Raw genomic sequence first — 23,152 nt, 5'->3', positions numbered from 1 at the left:
TGCTTACAGGCATCTCATTTCATTCAACACTAACAGATCAAAGGCATTAAGTATTTTGTCTTATCTTCATTCTTTGGCATCAGCTTATGATCTACTTTACATTCAACTATGAAAACTTTCTTTCAGATGTCAGATCTCCTCATTTTCATTTAATATTTCCCTAACGACTAATCAGTTGGGTAACTGCATGCTACTAAAAATACACAGCTTTTATTTTCAAAACAAGGTTATAAGAACTGGAGCACAAATATTAACACATCCACTGATGTGAGAAGAGTATAAGGAAACTGCTAGGCTAAGTAGGGATGAGGTCAGGAAAGCCGTGGCCTAGCTTGAACTAAACCTGGCAGGAGGTGCCAAGAAGAAGAAAGGCTTTCACAGGTAACTTAACCAGAAAAGGGAAGTCCAGGAGGACATATCCCCCCCTAGTGAGTGACAAAGGCAAGCTGGGTAAGAACAAACAAGGAGAAGGCTGAGGTACTTTTTGTCCTGGTCTTCTCTGGTAAATGCTCACATGCAGCCCTCAAATGTTTGGTTTGGAAGAAGGGAACTGGGGAAGCAGTGTCTCTCCTTCTGTAAGCAAAGATCACGTTTGTGAATACTTGAGGAACCTGAACATCCACAAGTCTACAGGTCCCAATGAGATGCATCTCAGGATCCTGAGAGAATTAGCTGATCCAGTCACCAAGCCACTCTCAATTATATTTGAAAAATTGTGGCAATCAGGTGAAGACCCTGGTGAGTGGAAAAAGGCAGCATCAGGCCCATTTTTAAGAAGGGTAAAATGGATGACCCTGGGAACTACCAACCTGTCAGTCTCACCTCTGACCTGGGAAAGATCATAGAGCAAATCCTTCTAGAAGCTATGCTAAAGCACGTGGAAGACAGGGAGGTGATATGGGAGAACCAGCATGGCTTCACCAAGTGTAAATCCTGCTTGACCAAACTAATGGCCTTTTATGATGGTACTATTACATTAACAGACAATGGAAGAGCCACCAATATCACCTGTTTGGACTTCAATAAGGCCTTTGACATGGTACCCCACAACATCCCTCTCTCCAAATTGGAAAGATATGGATTTCATGGGTGTATTGTTCAATGGACAAGGAACTGGCTGCAGGACCAAGTCCAGAGAGTGGTGGCCAATGGTTCAATGTCTGGACGGAAATCAGTGATGAGTAATGTCCCAGAGGAGTGCCTGGACTGATACTCTTTAATCTTTATCAGTGACATTGACAATGAAGTTGAGTGCACCCTCAGCAAAGTTTGTTGATGACACCAAGCTGTGGGGTGCAGTCAACACACCAGAGGGTTGGGATGTCATTCAGAGGGATCTAGACAGGCTTGAGCAGCGGGCCCAGGTGAGCCTCATGCAGTTCAACAAATCCAAATACAGTATCTTGCACCTGTCAAGGCAACCCCTCCTACCAATACAAACTGGGGGAGGATGAAAGGACTCAGCATAGCCCTGCCAAGAAAGACCTGGAGGTACTGATGAAGAAGAAGCTGAACATGAGCTAACAATGTGCCCTTGTAGCCCACAAGGCCAAACATATCCTGGGCTGCATCAAAAGAAATGTGACCAGCAGGGCAAGGGAGGTGATCCTGCCCCTCTACTCTGCCCTGGTGAGGCCTCACGTGGAGTACTGCATTCAGATGTAGAGTCCTCAGTACAGGAGAGACATGGATCTGCTGGAGCATATCAAGAGCATATCAAGAGGAGGGCCATAAAAATGATCCCAGGGATGGACCATCTCTCTTACAAGGACAGGCTGAAAGAGCTGGGGCTGTTCAGCTTCAGAGAAGGCTCTGAAGTGGACAGGTAGCAGCCATTCAATGTCTAAAGAGGAGCTACAGGAAAGAAGGGAACAGACTCTTTAGCAGAGTCTGTGATGATGGAACAAAGAAAAATGGTTTCAAGCTTAAAGAGGGTAGATTTAGGTTCTATATAAGTAAAGCCTTTCTACAGGGAGGATGGTGAGGCACAGGAACAAGTTGCCCAGAGATGTGGTTGACATCCTGTCCCTGGAGACACTCAAGGTCAACCTGGATGGGATCTGAACTCCTGATCTAGCTGTAGGTGTCCCTGTTCAGTGCAGGGGAGTTGGACTAGATGACCTCTAAAGGTCCCTTCCAACTCTACAGATTCTATGATTCTATGTTTGGAGTTGAAGTTGATGTGACTGGGATTCAATTATTTCAGAGCACTATGCTACGAGTGAGTGATTCAGGTCACAGTCCACATTAAGACTGGTTTCCTCAGTCTTTTTTTGCTTCATTTTCCCTTCTTTCAGCTCTTCTTCCTGACCAGTTCAGGTCATGCTCCCCTCCTATAAGGCTCTTTCTCAGGTGGGTCAATTAGTCAGTAGTCTTTTACAGCTCTTAAGAGATACACATTACATAGTGCTTCTTACCTTTTTGTTTTCTATTTGGAGAAACTGGTCTTAAATTTTGTAACTCAAACAGATCTAGTCGTCTTCACAGCTCAAGTTTTACCAAGATACTCCTGAATTATCCCTGAGTCTACTCTTTGTTCCCCCCCCTCCTCCCCTGACTCAGTTCAGCTTTTGGCCCATATGTATTCATGTCATAGAAGTCCTGATCTGCAATGCTGGAGCTTTACCTTTTAATGCTGAACACAAGGAAATATAAGCAGTCCATTAGCTTTCACCTTCAGACTTGGATCAAAATGCTACTTCGTTAGGGTACTATCCATACAACTTAAACACAGGAATGCTCACAAATGCTGAGCATCCAGTCACGCAATTCCTACAAAATTTATCTACATGTCCTGTTATTTAGTTTCACAATTCCTACAAAGCAGAGAAACATCATCTTGAAATGTTACAGTTATTTCCAGGACAGTACACAGGGCAAGGAATTAATTGTCAGTAAGTTGCAACACTATTCACATTTACTATCCTTCATGCTACAAGCTAGATCACCTTACATCATAATCAAAAAACATATATAAAAGATCATGTTATGCCAAACCTCGATAAAATTATCTTGTCCTTCCCGACTTAAACATTCTTCTGCTGATACACTGCATAACTCTTTTCTGCTGTGCAGCAGTGACTTCATAGAGTGCAGTACGCCTTCACCAAAGCTCTGAAAAACAATGGGAAAAAAAAGACAAAAGAAGTTATTTTCAGTTTTGAAGAGACTTTTCTAAGCCCCTCCTTAATTTCCTTATTCTAAGTACTGTTTCAAACTTTGCATATCAATCATCAGGTTTAATGACTAAACTCCATGATCTGAAGTAAATGTAAACATATAAGTTATTTTCTTCAAGAAATAATTTTATTCCAAAGAAAGGTGACCATTCTGTACTTAAGAAAAAAAAGATCAGAGTCATAGAATGGCCTGGGTTGAAAAGGACCACAATGACCATCTAGTTTCAACACCCCTCCTATGTGCAGGGTCGCCAACCACCAGATCAGGCTGCCCAGAGCCATATTTATGGAAAAGTAAGAACCAGTAACTGAAATGCTTTGACACGCACTTAGGGCACCTTGGAGGTCATTCAAATAATCCCTACTTTCATCTCTAACTTTATCCCCACATATTTAATTGCAGTTACTGTAATACATATGCATCTTTATACTTCCCAAGGTATGCAAACAATGTTTCTGATCCTCCAGATCATCCAGATTTACAGGTGGCTGCAATGTTGATACTGCTGACAGGCTCTCCCCCAGCAAATTTAGAAGCAGACTCTCACCCATCCAACAGAAAAAGTCACTTGAGCAGTCAAATCAGCTTACTGAAACAGCTCATTTTCAGCTTATACAATAATTTAACCAGTCTCAGCACTCAAAACTGAGTAATAAAAAAGTCAAACAATATGACCTGGAAATTCCCTGCAACCCAGTAGTGACCCAGTTTGATAAGCACTGAAAATTATTCTTCACTTCTTAGAGTAGATAATTATTACACGCTTCATATATACATATTTTTTTCCTTAGTTTAATATCCTGAAAGAAAAGGAAGGATGGACAACGAGAAAAAAAGTATGATGTTAACAGTTGCTACAGTTTAAGTTAGAAAATCCAGGATTTTGGAGAATACTGGGTGTAAGAGGGTAAGGAAGAAATGTGTAGTAATAAGAAAAAGATCTGATCTCCCTCATGTCTGGTAAAACTGTCATAAAAACCTATATGAAGGCCTGGCAGAACATGTTTTTGTTTTTTTTTTAGAAGATAATAGGTATGGGCTAACAACCCAATAACCAATGTCCTCATAATTTATCTTGAGACTGAGGTCAAGCATCATCAATATTAACAATTATTATTAAAAAAAAGAGTAAAGGTACAGATGAAATCTGATAACACAAAGCGAGCAGGTATCATCGATTAAAACAAGAGCAGCATATACAGGAAGCTCAAGGAGAGAGCAGTATAAAATGCAAACATATGAAGTGCAAGGTTACAGCCTTAAAAACTAACAGCAAGCTTTTAAATAGAACTGTGAAGTCACATCTGGGAAACAACAGTTGTGACTCTGTCTCTTCATCACAACAGTGAAGCAAACAATCTGTATGATGCAGCACTGAAAATAGCAAACGTGACCCCAGTAAGCATCCTTTAGCTGGATAACTGACATAATTTCAGTTGCTGAGTGCATCCTCTGTAATACGTGCAGTACCATATCATCCACATGTAAAAAGATTAACTCACAACAAGCACAGAAGGGAAGACTATGAAGGATAATCACTGGACGCAGAGGCTTTCATACAAAAGCAGACTAAACCTTTAGCTTACATTTTCCAAAAAAATCAAGACTAATAGAGAACAGATCTACAACTGTAAATACATCATGAAGGTGAACATCAGCCAAAGGGAGAAGAACAAGCAGAAGAATAATGATACCTGTAAACAAACAAGTATAAATTTGGTGTGAGTAGTGGAATTCCTAAGATTTGGAATCATCAAAGCAGTTTGCTTCAAAAAGACTTAATCTGCAGTAGGGCTTTTTGTTCTGTTTTGTTTTGTGGGGTTTTGTTTTCATTTCCCCCCCATTAACTGTGAGACTATATTAGATAGCCTTATTTGTATTATCAAAATGATGCTTTCGACAGAGACTTCACTTCAGAGAAAATTTCCAGTCCAACAGGCAATGAAAGCAAGCTTTCTCAACCACACCTAATTAAATTGAAAACTGAAAAACAACAAGTCCTCAAGATCAGCAGATCAATGTAGGTAAGGACAAGAGGTCATCTTCAATAGAAGGATGTTGTTTGCTTTTGTAAACAGTACAACCACTAACAATATACTTCTCCATACGGACAAGAGAAACACAAGAAAACTACTTGATAGGTCCATATACTCCTTCCTCAGATGCCTGACAGGAAACTCTGCTTTAAGAGCATGTTCGGAATCTGTGTTGACTAAGTCAAAGTAGCAGAAAAGAAAAATACCCTAAAAAGCATGCAGAGCAAAACTGACCTGAACAATGAAAATCCTTACAGCTCAAAAGAATCATTTGAAGTTTCGTGTTGCTCCCTTTGTAGCCAGCAAATCAAGAAGCCACTAGTTACAGATCCTGCACTGTAGAAGAAACTGCATACCACTTAGTCTAATGAACTAAATAACTGCTTTCTAACATCTCAAACAACCCACAAACCTGCAAGACGTTTGCAACACTGGAGAAAATTGCTTTCTTTTCCAAAGCTAGCAGAAGGAGATTTCCATGATCACTAACAGTACCTGAAAAACTCTCACTTCTTCCACTGCCTACTGAAAAATCAAGTCCAATGTAGACAGATCACGTTTACTTTGCACTTAGGTATCAGGAGACTTCTTCCTGATTTCACATGCTTTAAGATTAAAATAGACTGAATATTCTCAAGTCATTTTGTGAAAATGGAAACTTTTGCTTTAAATGCAAACACCACAACCACACAGTGCAACATTTTCATTTGAAGTATTCTGAAGACAGGAATCAGACTGCAAGCTGAGAACCAACAGAAGACAGTCTAGTGGTTGGTGACCCTGCACATAGCAGAGGGGTTGAAACTAGGTGGTCATCATGATTCTTTTCAACCCAGGCCATTCTGCGATTCTATGAAATATACTGTGATCCTGGTCAGACCACTGCCTGGGTCTGTGAAAAAGAATTGAAGAGCTAAACTAAAACTAGTTATCCCCCAGGGAAAAAACAAGAGGAAGCAGCTAGAGATAAAAACGTCAGAGTTCAGCTGCACAGGAATGTAGAATTCTGCAAGACACCTAAGAACTCAAGTTGCTAGAATCACACAGTCCAGAATGCTTAATGGCAATTAACAAAGCAATTCACAAAACCAGTACTTTTAGACAACCATTCTGATCAGTGAGGAATCACTGTAATTGTTAGAAAGATGTTTCTGCAATGCAAAGGCCAAAAAACATATGGGATTTTTGTGTGACTTTGGTTTTGTTTAGTTATGTGTAGGGGTTTTTTTCTAATTGAAGGAAGAAACAGTGAGGTTGGATGCTAGGGAAAACCTCTCTGAAAGAATAGTCAGGCACTGGAATGGGCTGCACAGGGAGGTGGTGGAGTCACCGTTCCTGAAGACATTCAAGAAACATTTAGATGTTGTACTAAAGGACATGGTTTAGTGGGGAAATATTGGTGATAGCTGGATGGTTGGATTGAATGATCTTAGAGGGCTTTTCCAACCTTGGTGATTCTATGATAAAAACAAATAGGTGATTAATAACATCCTCTAAAATGCACTTTATGACGAAGGATCTAAAGTGACCTCAATGTTGTTAAACAACTTTAGATAAACCAATAAAAAATTGTATACATCATGTCTTAAAGCTAAAAGATAACCCATAATTATGAACTGCTAAATGCAAAGCAATTATCATTCTGAATTTGAAACTGATTAACTGCCTGGCACTTGCATCATGCACATCCTTACTCTCAGGCTGTTTCTACAGGACCTATAATGAAAAAGTCTCCTTAAGAAAGAAAAAGGTGTTTTATGGAATAAAAGTAATGCAATTTTTAGGCAACAAAACTATTCCTTGCTTCATTTCTCCTCTTCAACGCAGCACACACTTGTAAGTCAGGCAGGAATCAGGGAAGATCCAGGAAAAAACTCATCTGCATTTGACTAATATGAGAAATACAGAATCATGGAATAGTTCAGGTTGGAAGGGGCCTTTAAGATCATCTAGTTCCAACCCCCTGCTATGGGCAGGTACACCTCCCTCTAGACCAGGTTGCTCACAGCCCATCCAGCCTGGCCTTGAATGTTTTCAGGGAAGGGGCATCCACAGCCTCACTGGTAACTGGATAAATCAATTTATTACTTCAGGGTAAACTTCAATGTAATACTTGCAGTTGAGGAAGCTGTAGTTTACTTCTCCAAACTGAGGGGACAAAATTGAAAAGAATAAACAAACACATTTGGAAAAAAAAAAATATATATCTTTCACAAGTGCTTAAACAGACTATTTTTCACCAAAGCACTGCCCAAAAATTCATGTAAACCTAAGAATAAGCCAGAGTTAAAAAAAAAAATCTAAAAATATTACAGTAAAGCCTAACACAGACTTCATTAGGCAGTTGTCACTGACCACTATATATTTCATACATGTAAGTTTGAATATGTGCTCAAAATATAAAAGTTGTTCTCTGCAAGCAAGGCAAAATTTCACGTTCAAGTAGATCACTTCCATTGTATCCACCTCAAAACAGAAGAGAGAAAGAAAAAGCATGCACAATCCTTCTCTACAGTATTTTGTCTCCCAGGCTGTACTCCATTGGGATAAATAAGCCAATGCATAAAGCAAGGACAGTTTTATGCCTCCTTGAAACATTAGCCTGACAAAATTAAAACTTACAAAAAAAAGGGAGGAGAAAACCCACCATTTAAACCTAAAAGTTTACTTAGTTCATTACCAGACTGCTGCAGTCAGGATTCAAAAATCTATGAAATTATTATTATTTTTAAATATAATTACCTTTTTCACTGATATTCTTGGTTTCATTCGACTGCTCTGAGCCCTTGTGTAGATATCCATGACTTTATCACTTAGTGTTTGATGGCACGAGTCAGCTCAAAGATACCTACAAAAACATTCATAGATTAATCTTCTCTCCCCAATTTGCTAGCAGACATTCTGAAAACACAAGTAGACAAAGCAAGAACTGATAGGAAATAGAACATTCTCAAACTAAGATTAAGCAGCACACCGTCCAGATTGCTGTCCCTGAAAAAAAAAAAAAAAAAAAAGCTGCCTTAACATAAAACAATGCACAAAATGTAAAATTAAAAAACGAGAACAACCCACACATTACAGTTAGTTCCAACATGTTCATTTAACTAGATTTCAATGCTGCACTGGTGGAAAAAAACATTGTATTAAGTATTGTTCCACTGTTGTTAATACTAGGGTGAGGTGTACCAGCAGATTCCTGTACCATGCAATGTATTTCATCTTTTTTCCACGGTCAGACAACTCAGGCTATCCAAAACATTAGCCATCCAAAATATACTAAAGAGCAAATGCATGTAAAATTGACTGCAAAATAAAAATAATAATTAAGAAAGCAAAAAAAAAAAAAATCCACAACCACACCAAGACATCAGAGCACAGGTTTTCTTTGCATGGCTGACCAGCTTGGTTTTCTTGATCTCATCTCAAGCACATCTTTAGTCTTTATACAGGTGAAGCACAGGTTTGTTCTTGAGGACATGTAATTTCAATAAGAAGAGCAGTACTGACATGTGGTCATTATGGTTTTCATCTTCTTTCCTCTGTCAACAACTATAAAAGCCTCCTCACGCATATAACAATGAAGAGCACTCATATATATTCACATTTCACCTTAATTTCCGCTTTTATTCATAAAGATGAACTTGTCAGAAGCTTCAAAAAAAAAAAAGACGTTACACTCAAACTGCAACACAATAACAATAAAGAAGAAGAAAAAAACACCTCACTTGTTCCTGCTGCTCTATCTTAACTGGCTAATCCATTTGGTTAATCTAATCATGCCAGGGAAATACTCTTATATACATCCTTGTCCTCAGAACAGCCATCTGTGGGAAAGCTGGTCTCACACTGGGCCGAATACAAGCAAGCCATATGAGCTCTGATGCTCTGCCATATGAGAACTAATGCTTACAACAATTTTAACAACGCCCATCAGAAAAATCACAAGGACGACTCTATAACCATGCAAGTTTCAGCAGTATCTACTCATGTAAAGCAGCCTACAGGTACACTATCTTTGGGCAACAGGTTAAGTATTTTCCTATGGCATCAGCTAGCAAATGCTGAGATCCAAGCACCCACACTAAGCCACCTGCAGTGTCACCCACCTCATGGAAGCAACAGCTTTGTAAATCACAGCACTAAGATGTGGAAAGATGCTGAGGACCAACTGTAGTGCTTTATCCCTGACTCAACACCACAACAATTCTACCTTGTCTGCACCCTGTCCTTCAGTATCTGTACCATACAGGTTCTCCTCATTACCTGGGGTATGTCACAGCTCTGTGTCACTCATTTCCACTTGTCCAAGAATACAACGTAAAGCTGAAAACATAACGCTGAAGATGTATAAAATTATTTTGTTGGCTAAAGTACCCAAACTTAAGAATTAACCAGAAAGGAAGTGCAAACACTGACAATCAAAACAGCCAGGAAATAGTTGGTATCTTAAGAAAACAAGATGCTTCTTTCTCTTTTCCAATGATTTGTCACTTTCACTAATTGGGTTGGCAGTCTTGAAGAAGTCTATAAAAAATGACAAGCTGTCTCAACCACAGTTACATTCACACTAAGCAGAGGGGGGTAAATGCATCTGTCAGGTCTCAAAATTAGGAAAAAGTTCAGCTCAGAAAGAGCAGTGAGGCAGTGGCACAGGCTGCCCAGGGAGGTGCTGCAGTCACTGTCCCTGGAAGTATTCAAGAAGCATGCAGATGTGGCACGGAAGGACATGGTTAGTGGGCATGGTGGGGATGGGTGGACAGCTGGACTAGATGTCCTTAGAGGTCTTTTGCAATCTTAATGATTTTATGATTCTATGTTAGTCCCCAAGCACCAGTATCTTCCCAAAGAAGCATTCCTTCTTTTAAAGAGCCTGACCAGAAAATACCTCAAGCTCAAGAGGTATTGTTTTCAGCTTATAAGTATGCCAAATGAGGGAATAATCAGATTAAATTATTATTCCAGACTGTGTAACACATTCCATCACTACAGTTTTTCAACTAAAGAATCCATGGACAACAAGATATTATGGGGGATGAACCAAGGTGGAAAAATTCAAAATTCAGGCCTCAAAAAAATCACCCTGCCTGCAAATCAAGAAATTCACCCAAATTGAACCAATTCTCAATATACTTAATTTTTCAATAATCACTTAGATACTGGTAATATTTATTGTTAGATAAAATACCAACAAGATGCTGCTTTAACATGGGAGTTGGACTAGGTGATATCCAGAGGTCCCCTCCAGCCCCAACAACTCTGTGATTTTGTGAAAGGCTGCCTGTACAAATCTGAAATAATCTCATAAATAGGAAGTGATATAAGATAACTCCCCAGCATAAAACAGATGAACACGTTACGTTAACTGTGATTTTGCTACCAGATAGAACAGAATTTGTATGCAGATTCAAGAAGAAGGATTTGGGGGTGTCAGCTGATGAAAAGCTCTACACAAGCCAGCAATGTACACCTGCAGCCCAGAAGGCCAACTGTATCCTGGGTCGCACCAGCAGGTCGAAGAGGTGACTCTGCCTCTCTACTCGGTTCTCATGACACCCCACCTGGAATACTGTGTCCAGTTCTGGATCTCCCAACACAAGAATCACAGAATCTCAGGGGTGGAAGGGACCTCAAAAGATCATCAAGTCCAACCCTGCTGCTAAAGCAGGTACCCTACAGTAGGTCACACAGGTCAGCATCTAGATGGGTCTTGAATATCTCCATAGGCAGAGACACCACAACCTCTCTGAGCAGCCTGTTCCAGTGCTCTGTCACCTTACTGTAAATAAGTTCTTTTGCATGTTAGTACAGAACCTCCTATGTTCAAGTTTTAGGCCATCGCTCCTTGTCCTGTTGCTACACGCCACTGAGAATAGGCTGGCCTCATCAAGAAGGATATAGAGCTGTCAGATCAGGTCCAGAGGAGGGCCATGAAGGGCTGGAACACCTCACCAATGAGGACAGGCTGAGAGAGCTGAGGCTTTTCAGCCTGGAGAAGAGAAGACTCTGGGGGGACCCTATAACGGTCTTCCAGTACCTGATGGGGGCCTACAGAAAAGGTGGGGAAGGGCTTTTAATAAGGGCGGGTAGCAAAAGGACAGGGGGAAATGGTTTTAAACTGGCAGAGGGTAGATTTAGACTAGATATTAGGAAGAAATTCTTGACTGTGAGGGTGGTGAGACATTGGAACAGGTTGCCCGGAGAGGCTGTGGATGCCCCCTCCCTGGAAGCATTCAAGGCCAGGCTGGATGGGGCTGTGAGCAACCTGGCCTGGAGGCAGGTGTCCCTGCCTATAGCAGGGGGGTTGAAACTATATGATCTTTAAGGTCCTTTCCAACCCAAACCTTTGTATGATTTCTCTCCCTAACCAACTCTGATAACATCTCAGAGCTTCAGTAAGAATCGTAACACCAAAGCAACCGCTCCCAACTATGTGATTCCATTTGATACCACGGGAAACCAAAGAGACCTACAAGAAAAAAAAAAAAAAAAAAAAGCAAAAAAAAAAAAAGAAGCTACTTTGACTTTTTTTTTTTTTTTAAATAAAACCCCTTGAAAGAGCCAAGGAAGTAAACAAGCCGCGTTCCTCCTAACCCTCAGGGCTGGGAAGAAGAGATCGGGAGGCCGCTTCTTGCAAGCCCACCGTATTACAGCCCGGCGCTTCCAGCAGCCACAGCGCAATCCCCGCAGAGCTGCCCCCGAGCCCCGCACCACCCCCACCGCAGGCCTCCCCGCCGCCCCCCGCTCCGTTAGCGGGCTCTCCCCAGCCGCCGCGCCGCCCCAGGCCACGCAAAGAGCCGCCGTCTCTCCCCCTCCCTCAGGGCAGGGCCGGAGCATCCTCCGGGAGGAAAGGAAGGAGCCACCTGTGGCGGCTGCCAGGCCGGGAGGCGGCGCCCCGGCCTCAGCGCAGCCCGCCGGAAGCGGCAGGCTCCCGCTCTGTGAAGAAGAGCGGGCGGCCCGTACCTGAGCGCTGTCCTCAGCGTCCGCCGCCCGCCGCCATTTCTCCTCCTGGAGCAGCGGAGGAGCCGCCGCCAACCGAGCCGCCGCCGCAGCGCAGCGCCCCGCCGCCACAGCTACGCCACGCCCCCGGCGCGCGCCGCTCTCGCGACGCTTCCCTCTCCGCCTCCGGAGGCGGGCGGGAGTCACGTGACGCCACCCCGCGGGCGGGGTTTGAGGGTTCGGAGCCCGTTTGTCCCGGCGCGCGCCTCGCCTGTTGTGTGGGGTTGGGTGCCGCCCCCTCCCCCCCCCCCGGGTGTGAGGGAGTATAGACCTGTGTGGTGGGTCGTTCCTGCTCTCTCAGTCTGGATTGACGCCTGCTTTGTCTTCCAGTGCGCTGGCTGGCTCAGCAGGTTGGAGGACGCAGACAGAAATTTCAGCCCCTTTTGTGTTTTCAGACAAAACACCTGTGCCCTTCCTCCTCCCTGTTAAGCATAGTAATGCTGCCAAATGCCACAGTACCTCAAGCGTGTCATTTCCCCCATCCTGTACGCATTTTCAAGTCCTCATGAGCTGTAATGTGCGTCTGACCTGAGGCCTAGAAATATATTCTGTTTTCTTACTAATTTCATGAGCCTTTCCACATGACTCCATTTCAGCTTCTTCAGACACTCACCTGCCACACAGATGAGGAAGTTCATTGAATAATACACAGTGAATAGGCCAACACTAATGGCTCGCTGTCCCTGCCTCCCCACCATCCCCACCATCCCCTCCCCCCCCCCAAAAAAAAGAGACTTTCAGATTCCAGATAGATCTTAGAATCATAGAACCAAGATCATCTAGCCCATCCCACCGTGCCCACTGACCATGTCCCTCAGTGCCACATCCACATGTATGGTTCTTGAACACCGGGCAGGGATGGTGACTCCACCACCTCCCTGGGCAGCCTGTGCCAGTGCCTCACCACTCATTCTGAGAAGAAATTTTGCCTAATAGGGAGCCTACGGAGGGGAGGGGAATCAACTCTTTGAAAGGGTGGATAACTGCAGGACGAGGGAAAATGGTTTTAAGTTGAGGGAGGGGAGATTTAAGTTGGACGTTAGGGGGAAATTCTTTACAGAGAGAGTGGTGAGGTGCTGGAACAGGCTGCCCAGAGAGGTTGTGGATGCTCTCTCCCTGGAGGTGTTCAAGGCCAGGTTGGATGGGGCCCTGGGCAGCCTGGTCTAGCATTAAATGAGGAGGTTGGTGGCCCTGCATGTGGCAGGGGGGTTGGAGATTCATCATCCTTGAGGTTCCTTCCAACCCTGGCCATTCTGTGATATCCAACCTGAAGTCTTCCTGAGATGTGGCATACCAGAGCGAAATTAGCTAACTGGGGGAAACAGAAGGTTACTCAGATTCCCAGGGACTACAGGTCTCTACAGGGTGAGAAAAACTAAGTGAATAATTGAATCAAATTTAACTGGTTTGACATCATTTCTGTGCCCAGTGAGACCATCCTGTTATGGAAACACATCCATCTGAGCAAAAAACACTTCAGTTTTCATTAAAAAAAAACCTAAAAAGTCTGTAAGAGGCTTTTGTTGTTACATACAGACTTTTGCCAAACAAAATAGATCTAGAAGCAATGTAAACATGACAAAGCATGCTTTAAAAACAAATCTGAGCCTTTTATTCCCTTTGTTCTATAATTCCCAGTAGACCATTCAGAATAATGAGTTCCTATGGCTTCCTGCCAAAGCCTTGGAAAAAAATCAAATTTTATCCTTGTCAGGAAACTATGTAATATAGCCCACAGCACATCATTGTTTGTCAAGAAATATGTTTGTTTTACAATGATAAAAATGGAGATGGCTTTGAGATTCTGAATTTTTACATAATTTTTTTCACAACTTTTAAGTACTGTGTATGCACAAGAAACTTGGATGATCAGACAACGCCGCTTAAAATGTGCATTAATGATGGAGAAATAGTGCATCAGTTTTGGGGCTCTAGTGTTTTATGCCTTGTATGGCATGCTTTACGCTGTGCAGCTCCATGTTTTCCAGGGCTGCGTCCCTCTGTCTGTGACCTGTGCCACTGCCCCAACTGAGAAGAAGAGAAGGATTGTGGCCTTCCAATACTTGAAGGGAGCATACAAACAGGAGGGGGAATGGCTGTTTATGAGGATGGATAGTGATAGGACAATGGGGAATGGTTTTAAACTGAGACAGAGGAGGTTTAGGTTAGATATTACGAGGAAGTTTTTCACTCAGAGGGTGGTGACGCACTGGAACAGGTTGCCCAAGGAGGTTGTGGATGCCCCATCCCTGGAGGCTGGATGTGGCTCTGGGCAGCTTGGTCTAGTGGCAGGGGTGTCAGTCTGTATATGGGGTCAGGGTGGGCAGAGCCAGGGTCAGCCACAGCCCCAGGAGAGCATAAGGCCAGGCAGGACTTCAACCCTCAGGTTAGGATCACGCCCCATGAAAGCATCAGATGGAGCTGGCTGGAGATGGCTGTGCACTTGCAATGTCTTTTCTGCTCTTTCTGTATCAAAAATGTGTATCTGTAGAACGTTTTTGTGAGAAGTATTACCTGGCTTTGATATTACACTGAGTCACAATCTGCACCTGTCTTTTAAGCTTGACATTTTCAGCATCACTGGCTTGGAGCAACATTTTGAAAAATGATCTTGGACTGACTTGTAAGTCATTATTGCTAAGGTATTCCATGCCACTTTTGTAAAAAGAAATAAAGAACTAGTTGAAGATTTTATGGCAGCTTTCTTTTTTTTCTTTCTAGTCTCTTAATAAGACTTTTTTTCCCCTGTGCATGAAACCTACAGAGTTGCATAATTCTGTGTGTTTGTTTTTATTTATGATACTAACTCTGAAAAATGTCCCTCTATAATTAAAGCTTTTTCAAGGCCAGAAAAAGCTTGAAATTACATCCTATAAAGTACACTGATGGAATCTGTAATAATACGGGTCTCTTTCTCAAAGGCAGATAATTTATAGTCTTGTTATTCTACTCCTACCTTTAACTGGAGACAGCATGCACTTCTTGTTTGAAAACCTGGGTAAGCCTTTCCATTGATACCTTTGCAGTAATCTGAAAGGATCTGCCATGCTTGATATTATTTTTTCTCAAACAAACAAACAAAAAAAACACCAAAAACTAAAGCTTAAATGAGAACTAATGATACAGTTTCGGGAATGATTTTTGGCGGCTCATCCATTTATAACGTCAGCTTCTGCCCCTCAGCTCTTCTACCTACGTTTACATCTGCACTGTTTCTAAGCTGTGCCAGCGTGAACATTTGTGAAATCAAGCAGTAAATGAGATTGAACTGGGAAGACCAGAAAACAACCTGCTTTCCTTCCTGCTTGCTGATCCAGTTCACCAACATAGTCTGTGTGTCAGCATGGCACTGGGGATAGCACAGAGACAAATGAGAATAGAAACAGCTTCAATTGGCTTGCTCTGCCAACAAGCGTGTACACATGTGTTGACTTATGTTGCCATTTAAACCCTGCTCACTGTCTCCTTGAAAACACTCTTGTCTCACCTACCCACAACAAAACTGGATCTTTTCATTTGAGTGCTTTATTTCATTAGTCATCCTGTCAGGAATCTTACACATATGCTAAACCATGACATTTGTCTCTGCCAAGTGCCTCAGTTTATGGCATTATGGCACAATGTTTTCTTTAGACTGTTTCTCTAATCCGCCATTTCCAATTATATGTTTGAGCATCGATTTTTATTTGTGTTTGTGGATATTTTCTTTTTTCTTTTTTTAAGTGAAACTAATTATCATTGTATACATGTAAAACTGTGTTGCTTTCTTATTATTTTTTCTTTCCCAAGAGTTTTATCTATAATCTACAGATCATCTTCCAAAACAGTATACTTAAAAGGAGTAATCCACAGACTATATTCAGAATTGAATGCTCAGTTCTTCATTTATGTCCTGCTGACAAACGTGTTCCCGCAGGCAACTTCTTAGGCCTTTTGATACAAAATGGGAAGTGTCACAAAATAAGTTTATAAAAAGGAGCACTGTGCTGCACAGGGACTGTTTCAGATGCTCCGAGATTCTTATCCAACACTTTGGAACATGTTGTGGAGTCACATCCTTTCTGTGCATTGTGTTTTCTTTAGAGGATGCGATAACAACGTCATTATGTTACACAAGAGTGTACAATAATAACTAGAGCTAGTTAGGAAGTAAAATTTTTATTCTACAGGAAATTCCAGCTTGTCAATATTTTGTTTCATTGAGCGCAGGAACAAAATGCATTGGCTCTGCAACCTTTCTGGCAAAAATGAAACAATCTATTTCTTTGCCAGCTGTCATGCCTGGGGAGCCAAGAAACCAACTGAGCTGTCGGCACATTGCCAGGGAGAGGGAGGGCAGAGAGGGGGGATCAGCTTCGCCAGTCAGCTGAGCTAAAGTAAACAGCCAGCTTGGTTGGATTGCTGGCCAGCTGCCACAGCCATATCACGGCTTCAGCTTCTGTCAAAAGTTTTGATGGAACCACTACTAGCTAACATTTCCACTGCCAATCTGCTCAATTGGAAAATGTTCAAACAGCCTCCAGATAACTGACTACTGTGAGAAAAGGAGTGCAACTATCCTTCACTTTGGATTACTTATGGATTTCTTCAGCTTTGTCTTGTGATTTATGCACCTTCCTCCCACCCCTCCCCTCCTTCCCCCCTGCAAGAATGTGAGCTTATGTATGAATATGAGCAGTGATTTTTTTCTTTAGGGAAGTGATGGTGCTCGGGCCCTTGAGGGGTTATTCAGGGTGTTCTTTGTTGCTACTTTTGTAGATACAAATATTTGAATAATATTGCATGCTAAGAGTACCTACTAATGTCTGTTTTTGTATACCTGCTAACCAGAAGATACTGCTACTGTGGACGGCTCAATATGAGATTGAAACAAACTCTTGAGACTGTTGTCAGATACAGGCTGACTCCTTGTCTTCTGTCTGTATTTATGGATGAAACTAATTTAGGATGAATTTGCTAAAATGCAATAATGGGGAAAATAAATCTTCTGAACTAGGTAAAAGGTCATGATCTTTATGCTGTTCTGGATGACTGGTAGTGTCAAGGTCAGCACTAATACAGAAAGACTCCTTTCATCTTCAGAACTAGTGGTACTTAAGTGTTACGTTTGCTGAAGATAATTATAGAATCACAGAATGGTTTGGGTTGGAAAGGAGCCTTAAAGATCATCTAGTTCCAACCCCCTGCTATAGGCAGGGACACCTCCCTCTAGACCAGGTTGCTCACAGCCCCATCCAGCCTGGCCTTGAATGCTTCCAGGGAGGGGGCATCCACAGCCTCTCCGGGCAACCTGTTTCAGTGTCTCACCACCCTCAAGTCAAGAATTTCTTCCTAATATCTAGTCTAAATCTACCCTCTGCCAGTTTAAAACCATTTCCTCTCATTCTGTCAGTACAAGCCCTTATAAAATGCATGCTTTCAGCTTTCCTGTAGGCCCCTTCAGGTACTGGACAGCCCTCCCCGGAGCCTTCTCTTCTCCAGGCTGAAGAGCCCCAGTTCTCTCAGCCTGTCCTCATTGGCGAGGTGCTCCAACCCTCTGAATGTCTTTATGGCCTGATCATCTTTGTGGTGGCCCCAAGCCACCTATTTGAGACACATAATTTCTGTTTTAGGACAAATCTTTTTATTTTTAAGTTTCTGCAAGAAATCTCTCAGTTGTGTCCAACCACTTGTTGCACATACTTGCTGCTTAAAGTCCAGAGATGTAATATACCATTGTTACTTCAGCTGTGTTAACTGTAGGGAATAATGAATTCCCTTGCAAAAGGGGTAAGTAAATTTTCTGCATCTTCATCTGTTTAAATAGTGTCTAATACTCGTGCTGTGAAATCAGAGGAACAACAGGTGCTTTGCTGAGCTACATTTAAGATCTTATTCCTTCCACTTGTAAATAAACTTGACTCTTATTTTTGTGTCCTCTCTCATTCATTCAACTGTCGATGCTACAGCAATCTTAGTGAATCCCATCCCGTTACCATCTGGATTCCAAATGATTTTTATTGTGGTTGCTTTGCTTTACATTGACCTTTGTCTCTTATATGTGTGACTCACTTTATTGCTGTTTTTAGAGCATATTTTTGAACTGGAAATAATTTGCATTGAGTGTCTTTTCCCACAGTGAAAATAGTCTTAAGTGAATTTGTGGGGTACTGTTTTCTTCACTCCTGGTGGAGATATACAGTTTGCTGTGCACTGCTGCAGTTTGTCTGAAAACATGATCTTTCTCTCAGATGGTATAGTAACTTCAGCACATGCTTAAGGTTTAGGTCACTCTCAGTATGTCCATTTGGACTTCCCATACACAGTACATGTTTTATATCCCATACACAAATATCTGCTCCTTTATGTCACGTCTTTCTGACTGATTATTAAATTCCTCAATTTTGTCACATACTTTTCAGTATAAAAAAAGAAACAGTCTTTAAAAATCAGTGCATTTTAATGCACTTTTCTGTCAAAATGTTGAAGGAAAACTACCAAATTCTATACTGCTTTCTTCAGAAGAAAACTATTATCCCAGTTGCTGCCATTGTGCAGAATAGCCACTCTCTACAGCTGTGCTCCAAGAACCTCTTTGCAAATCACTGGAGACTGAACATCTTGTCTAAAATGAGACAAAGAACAGAAATATCTGTAAGAAACTCTGTGAGTTCTGTCCTACCACAGTAAGATTTCTCAGTAACTGTTTCTGGGTGACCTTTACTGAAGGCTATATGTCATTTTCCCAATGATGATTTCTCTGGGAAATTTCTGAGCTCAGAAATGCTACATTTACACAGCCTATTTAGGACCAATTTAATTTTTCAGCTGTCAGAGAAGCAAGAAATGACAAATGTAAATAAGTAGGCTGAAACATATCTTCAGAATAATCTAATTTATCTACAGATTTTCAGTGATGGTTACACCACACGCTCCTGATTTGTAAATACAGCTTTATTATATGCATTAATTGTGCTCTGAAATGTGTATGGAATACAAGGTCTGGGGTCTGCTGGGCCAGTGGACAGGGTAAATATAAACCATACTCAACTCTAAATAAGAATGATTTAAAAAACCTCTGCAAGAAGTATTAGTATTAGTATTAGTATTAGTATTAGTATTAGTATTAGCGTACCAATCACAGTAATTTCTGTAATGTCCTATAGACAAGTCAGGGTGCAGCTTGAAGAAGAGAAAATGAAGCACTTTCTAGAAAAAGCAACTCCATCATTTGGGTTCAACAAGTAAAATTGCAGGGGAATGGAACAGACTGTGGCTTCCAGGAACAAGTCTCCATATTTCTGTGTTGCTAAAATATGACATGCAATAAATGCAGTCTGGAAAGTTAGTGTAGTAACTTACTTTTAAAACAGATGTTGAAGTAAGCAAAACACATTTGAAAGTCCCAGATCACCCATGCTTACTGATGCGACTATGGAGCTAGACTGGAATGGCTGACAGTGATGATGTGTGCTTTAACTGCACCCTGAGAAACCAAGAGCTGCAGAACAGTTCATTCCATGAACATATAAAGCCATGGGAACTTATTCTTAAAGCTCAGATGACTGTGACAGCAAATTGCATTTCTCAAGATTGAAAAATAGCTTAAAACAATCGTGATAGGATAAGGGGGACAACGATAGTGATAGGAACGGTCTTAAAATGAGACAGGGGAGGTTTAGGTTAGATATTAGGAGGAAGTTTTTCACACAGAGGGTGGTGACGCACTGGAACAGGTTGCCCAAGGAGGCTGTGGATGCCCCATCCCTGGAGGCATTCAAGGCCAGGCTGGATGTGGCTCTGGGCAGCCTGGTCTGGTGGTTGGTGACCCTGCACATAGCAGGGGGGTTGAAACTAGGTGATCATTGGGTTCTTTTCAACCCAGGCCATTCTATGATTCTATGATTCTATTTTTCTATGATACATCTTGGTAAGACAGTTAGTTGTTTTGTCAGACCATATACTCATGACGTACTAGTCATGCTCTTTAGAAAGAAATTGTTTAAGAAAAACAATTTCAAAGTTTGCTGAAAGGAAAATGTCTTCTATAAAGTCACTAATGCTTTAAAACAATGGCAGTGTTTCAAAAAATGTTTGCCATTGATTGAAAGAGGAATAATACATTGTCTTCTTGGTTGTTTGCAAGAAAAGCCACGAGGAATATTTGAAAATGTGAACAATAACAGTAATAAGAGTATATTAAGGTGAATTTGTTTGAACTTTAACAATGTATCATCATTTACAACTGATGAGACACTGTTCTATCTATAGGCAAATAGAAAAAAATATATAATTGCCAGCAGCTTTTTGTTTCATTGACTTTGAAGCTGTGGAAATACTGAGGCTTGTCCCTGCAAGATGATTGTCTTGAAAGACTGTAGTCAGGTTTCCTAAGCATTGCCCTGCTACTGACTCTGAAGTGAGGGTTGACAAACTGCAAATGTTCTGTTTTTCAGGAACAGTGAAGATGGGATAGAGGAAAGAAATTCATGTGAAGCCTCTATAATACTCATAGTTCTTTTACTCATATTAAAAAGCACACAACTGAACTTTGTGATCCTTTATGAGCTGAAGTTAATAGTATAATAAAGTCACAGAAGGGTAAGTTATAATTGTGTACAGATGATGGATTCTGTAGTAATATAACATTTAAAACACATCATACTGAAAGAGAAGAATGGAAATGGATTGCAGTTGCCCTCTAGGCCTAACTTTACCATTTTTATATCAGAAAACAAAGCTACATTAACCTGATTTAGGAGCTTCATTGGCAAAATTACACTGATTTTTTAGGGCTTTGGAAGCATCCTTTGAATTGATTGATAGGAACGGATTGTGTGAGGAATACCAAGGTTTCAAGGTTTCTCAAGAATCACTGATGAGTTTGCAAATATCTTTTGTTAGGAAATAACATATTTTCTCAGATCCCAGTTCTCTCAGGCTCTGGCAAGGCAGGCTTGCCTGAAGACATACTTCTTCATCCTGCCAACTTCATCATTCATAGAATCAGTGAATGATAGAATTATTAATGTTGGAAAAGGCCACCAGGATCATATAGTCAGCCATGCCCACTGACCATGTCCCTCAGTGCCACATCCATGCTCTTGAACACCTCCATGAATGGTGACTCCACCACCTGTTCCAGTGCATCACTGTTCTTTCTGAGAAGAAATTTTTCCTGATGTCCAACCCGAATGTAGCTGCACTTGAGAAGAGAACAGAAACTTGATCTGTATTCATAGAGTTAAGGTAAAGATTCTAGGTAAATTGAATTCCAACTGTTTTTAAAGCAATTTTTAAAGCATCATTTTAAATTTTAAATTGATAATTAGTTTAAATAATAAATTATCATCTAGCATGGATAATGGTATATTTTGGGGCACTGTATGTGTGTATATGAGAGAAAAATACACATCACGCTAAAGAGACTGTCTTATTTTCATTAAAATGAGGTGTTCCAAGGAGGCTTTTAACTTTTAGTGTGGGTGTATTCTATTTCTATTCAGTATAGATAATGATGCACAGTGCAGATATGGGAGATGTGTCAGAGCTAGGACTGCTGCTGAAGAGAGACAATATCAACAGATAATTATGGTCCCCCAGGCTTCAGAAGCATTGAGAAATCAGAAAGTAAATTTAAAGCTACCGTGCATTGCACCCTCCCCATTCTGTACTACAAAGTACTTCCCAAACAATGTTCCTTACACCAATCCTGAAGCAATGCTGTATGGCTTTTTGTGAACTATATCACAGAATTACAGAATGGCCAGAGTAGGAAGGGACCTCAAGGATCATGAATCCCCAACCCCCCTGCCACATGCAGGGCCACCAACCTCCACATTCAATGCTAGACCAGGCTGCCCGGGGCCCCATCCAACCTGGCCTTGAACACCTCCAGGGACGGAGCATCCACAACCTCTCTGGGCAGCCCGTTCCAGCACCTCACCACTCTCTCTGTAAAGAACTTCCCCCTGAAATCTTTCCCGTGAATATCTTGATTTATCAGAAAGAAAAACGTAAGTTAAAACATTAATGTGCTCCTTGTACATAAAGGATCACTGTCTTTTAGACTATATTCATTACATAAAATCTGACATTCAGCTGAACTGTGACCATGTATACCTCTCTTTTTATTCAACCACCTGTCACTATGGATGATTCGAAACTACATCAAAAGTACAGTTCTGCAAAGAAGACAAAGAACTGAGGAGCATTGTTACAGAGTTTACGTCCACCCATGCACAAACTCTTTTAGTAGGGACAAGATATTCTTTCAATTTGACAAGTCATCATCTCCTTTTAAGTAGCTAACAAGCAGCAGTCCAACATACACATACAGTAGTATGTAGTACAGTTGTTTGCTCTATAAACATCAGAATTTTTCTATAGCTTTTTTAAAAATTTATGACCAAAAAAAGCCCAGATTTACTCTCCTATTAAATTCCTTATCACAGCAGGAATACCATCATTTCCATGCTGGTCTAACAGTCCAGCCTGTATTCCATCTTTAGCAGTACTAAACAAAAGATGTGTTAATGAGGGGGCAAAAAGCCCATTGTCTGATTCAGACCAAATATAGAAAACATTATTTCGAACTTCTGATGCTTAATCATTTTCTGAAGTTTTATAGGCTGAGACATAGGATTTCTATAGGTGTTACTGATCCGATCCCCTAAACAGCATTGTGATTTATTTGGCTTGGTTTTCTTTTAAGTAAAACCTCTGCAGTTCTTTGAAAGCCAGCTATGACAAACTTTCACAGAATGGAAGCAAAGCTGTAACTGAAAGACTGAACCTGTGCAAAAAAAAAAAAAAAAAGAAAAAAAAGAAAAATTAAAAAGAGAAAAAATGTTGTCAAATGCACTGGCAGCCATGCAGTGCTGACAGTCAAATGCAAAGTCAGCCATGCTGAGTTTGGCTGTACCATGTGCAGGGCTGAACTGTTCTGTATTTACAGTCAC

At 41.3% G+C, this 23,152-nt stretch overlaps 1 protein-coding gene across 5 annotated transcripts in view; it reads right to left on the bottom strand.

Moving 5' to 3' along the window:
* The window catches only part of AKAP11 (A-kinase anchoring protein 11), a 36,858-nt gene extending 24,517 nt beyond the window's left edge, over nucleotides 1-12,341 (bottom strand). For 4 of the 5 annotated variants that reach the window (XM_031615880.2, XM_031615881.2, XM_031615882.2 and 1 more), the window contains exons 1-3: nucleotides 12,177-12,341; nucleotides 7,959-8,064; nucleotides 2,998-3,114 (exon numbers count right to left, since the gene is read on the bottom strand). In XM_031615880.2, the coding sequence (XP_031471740.2) occupies nucleotides 2,998-3,114; nucleotides 7,959-8,018 (177 nt within the window). In that variant the 5' untranslated portion in view covers nucleotides 8,019-8,064; nucleotides 12,177-12,341. Of the gene's footprint in view, nucleotides 1-2,997; nucleotides 3,115-7,958; nucleotides 8,065-10,683; nucleotides 11,671-12,176 lie in introns of those variants that run through there. The other variant, XM_090131366.1, reaches the window with a different exon arrangement.
* Between the last annotated feature and the right edge of the window lie 10,811 nt (nucleotides 12,342-23,152).

The sequence above is a fragment of the Phasianus colchicus genome, chromosome 1, assembly GCF_987193195.1.
Source record: "Phasianus colchicus chromosome 1, bPhaCol1.hap1.1, whole genome shotgun sequence".
NCBI classification, from domain to species: domain Eukaryota; kingdom Metazoa; phylum Chordata; class Aves; order Galliformes; family Phasianidae; genus Phasianus; species Phasianus colchicus.
Note: the sequence above shows the minus strand (reverse complement) of the source record. Positions and strands in the feature narration are given on the sequence as shown.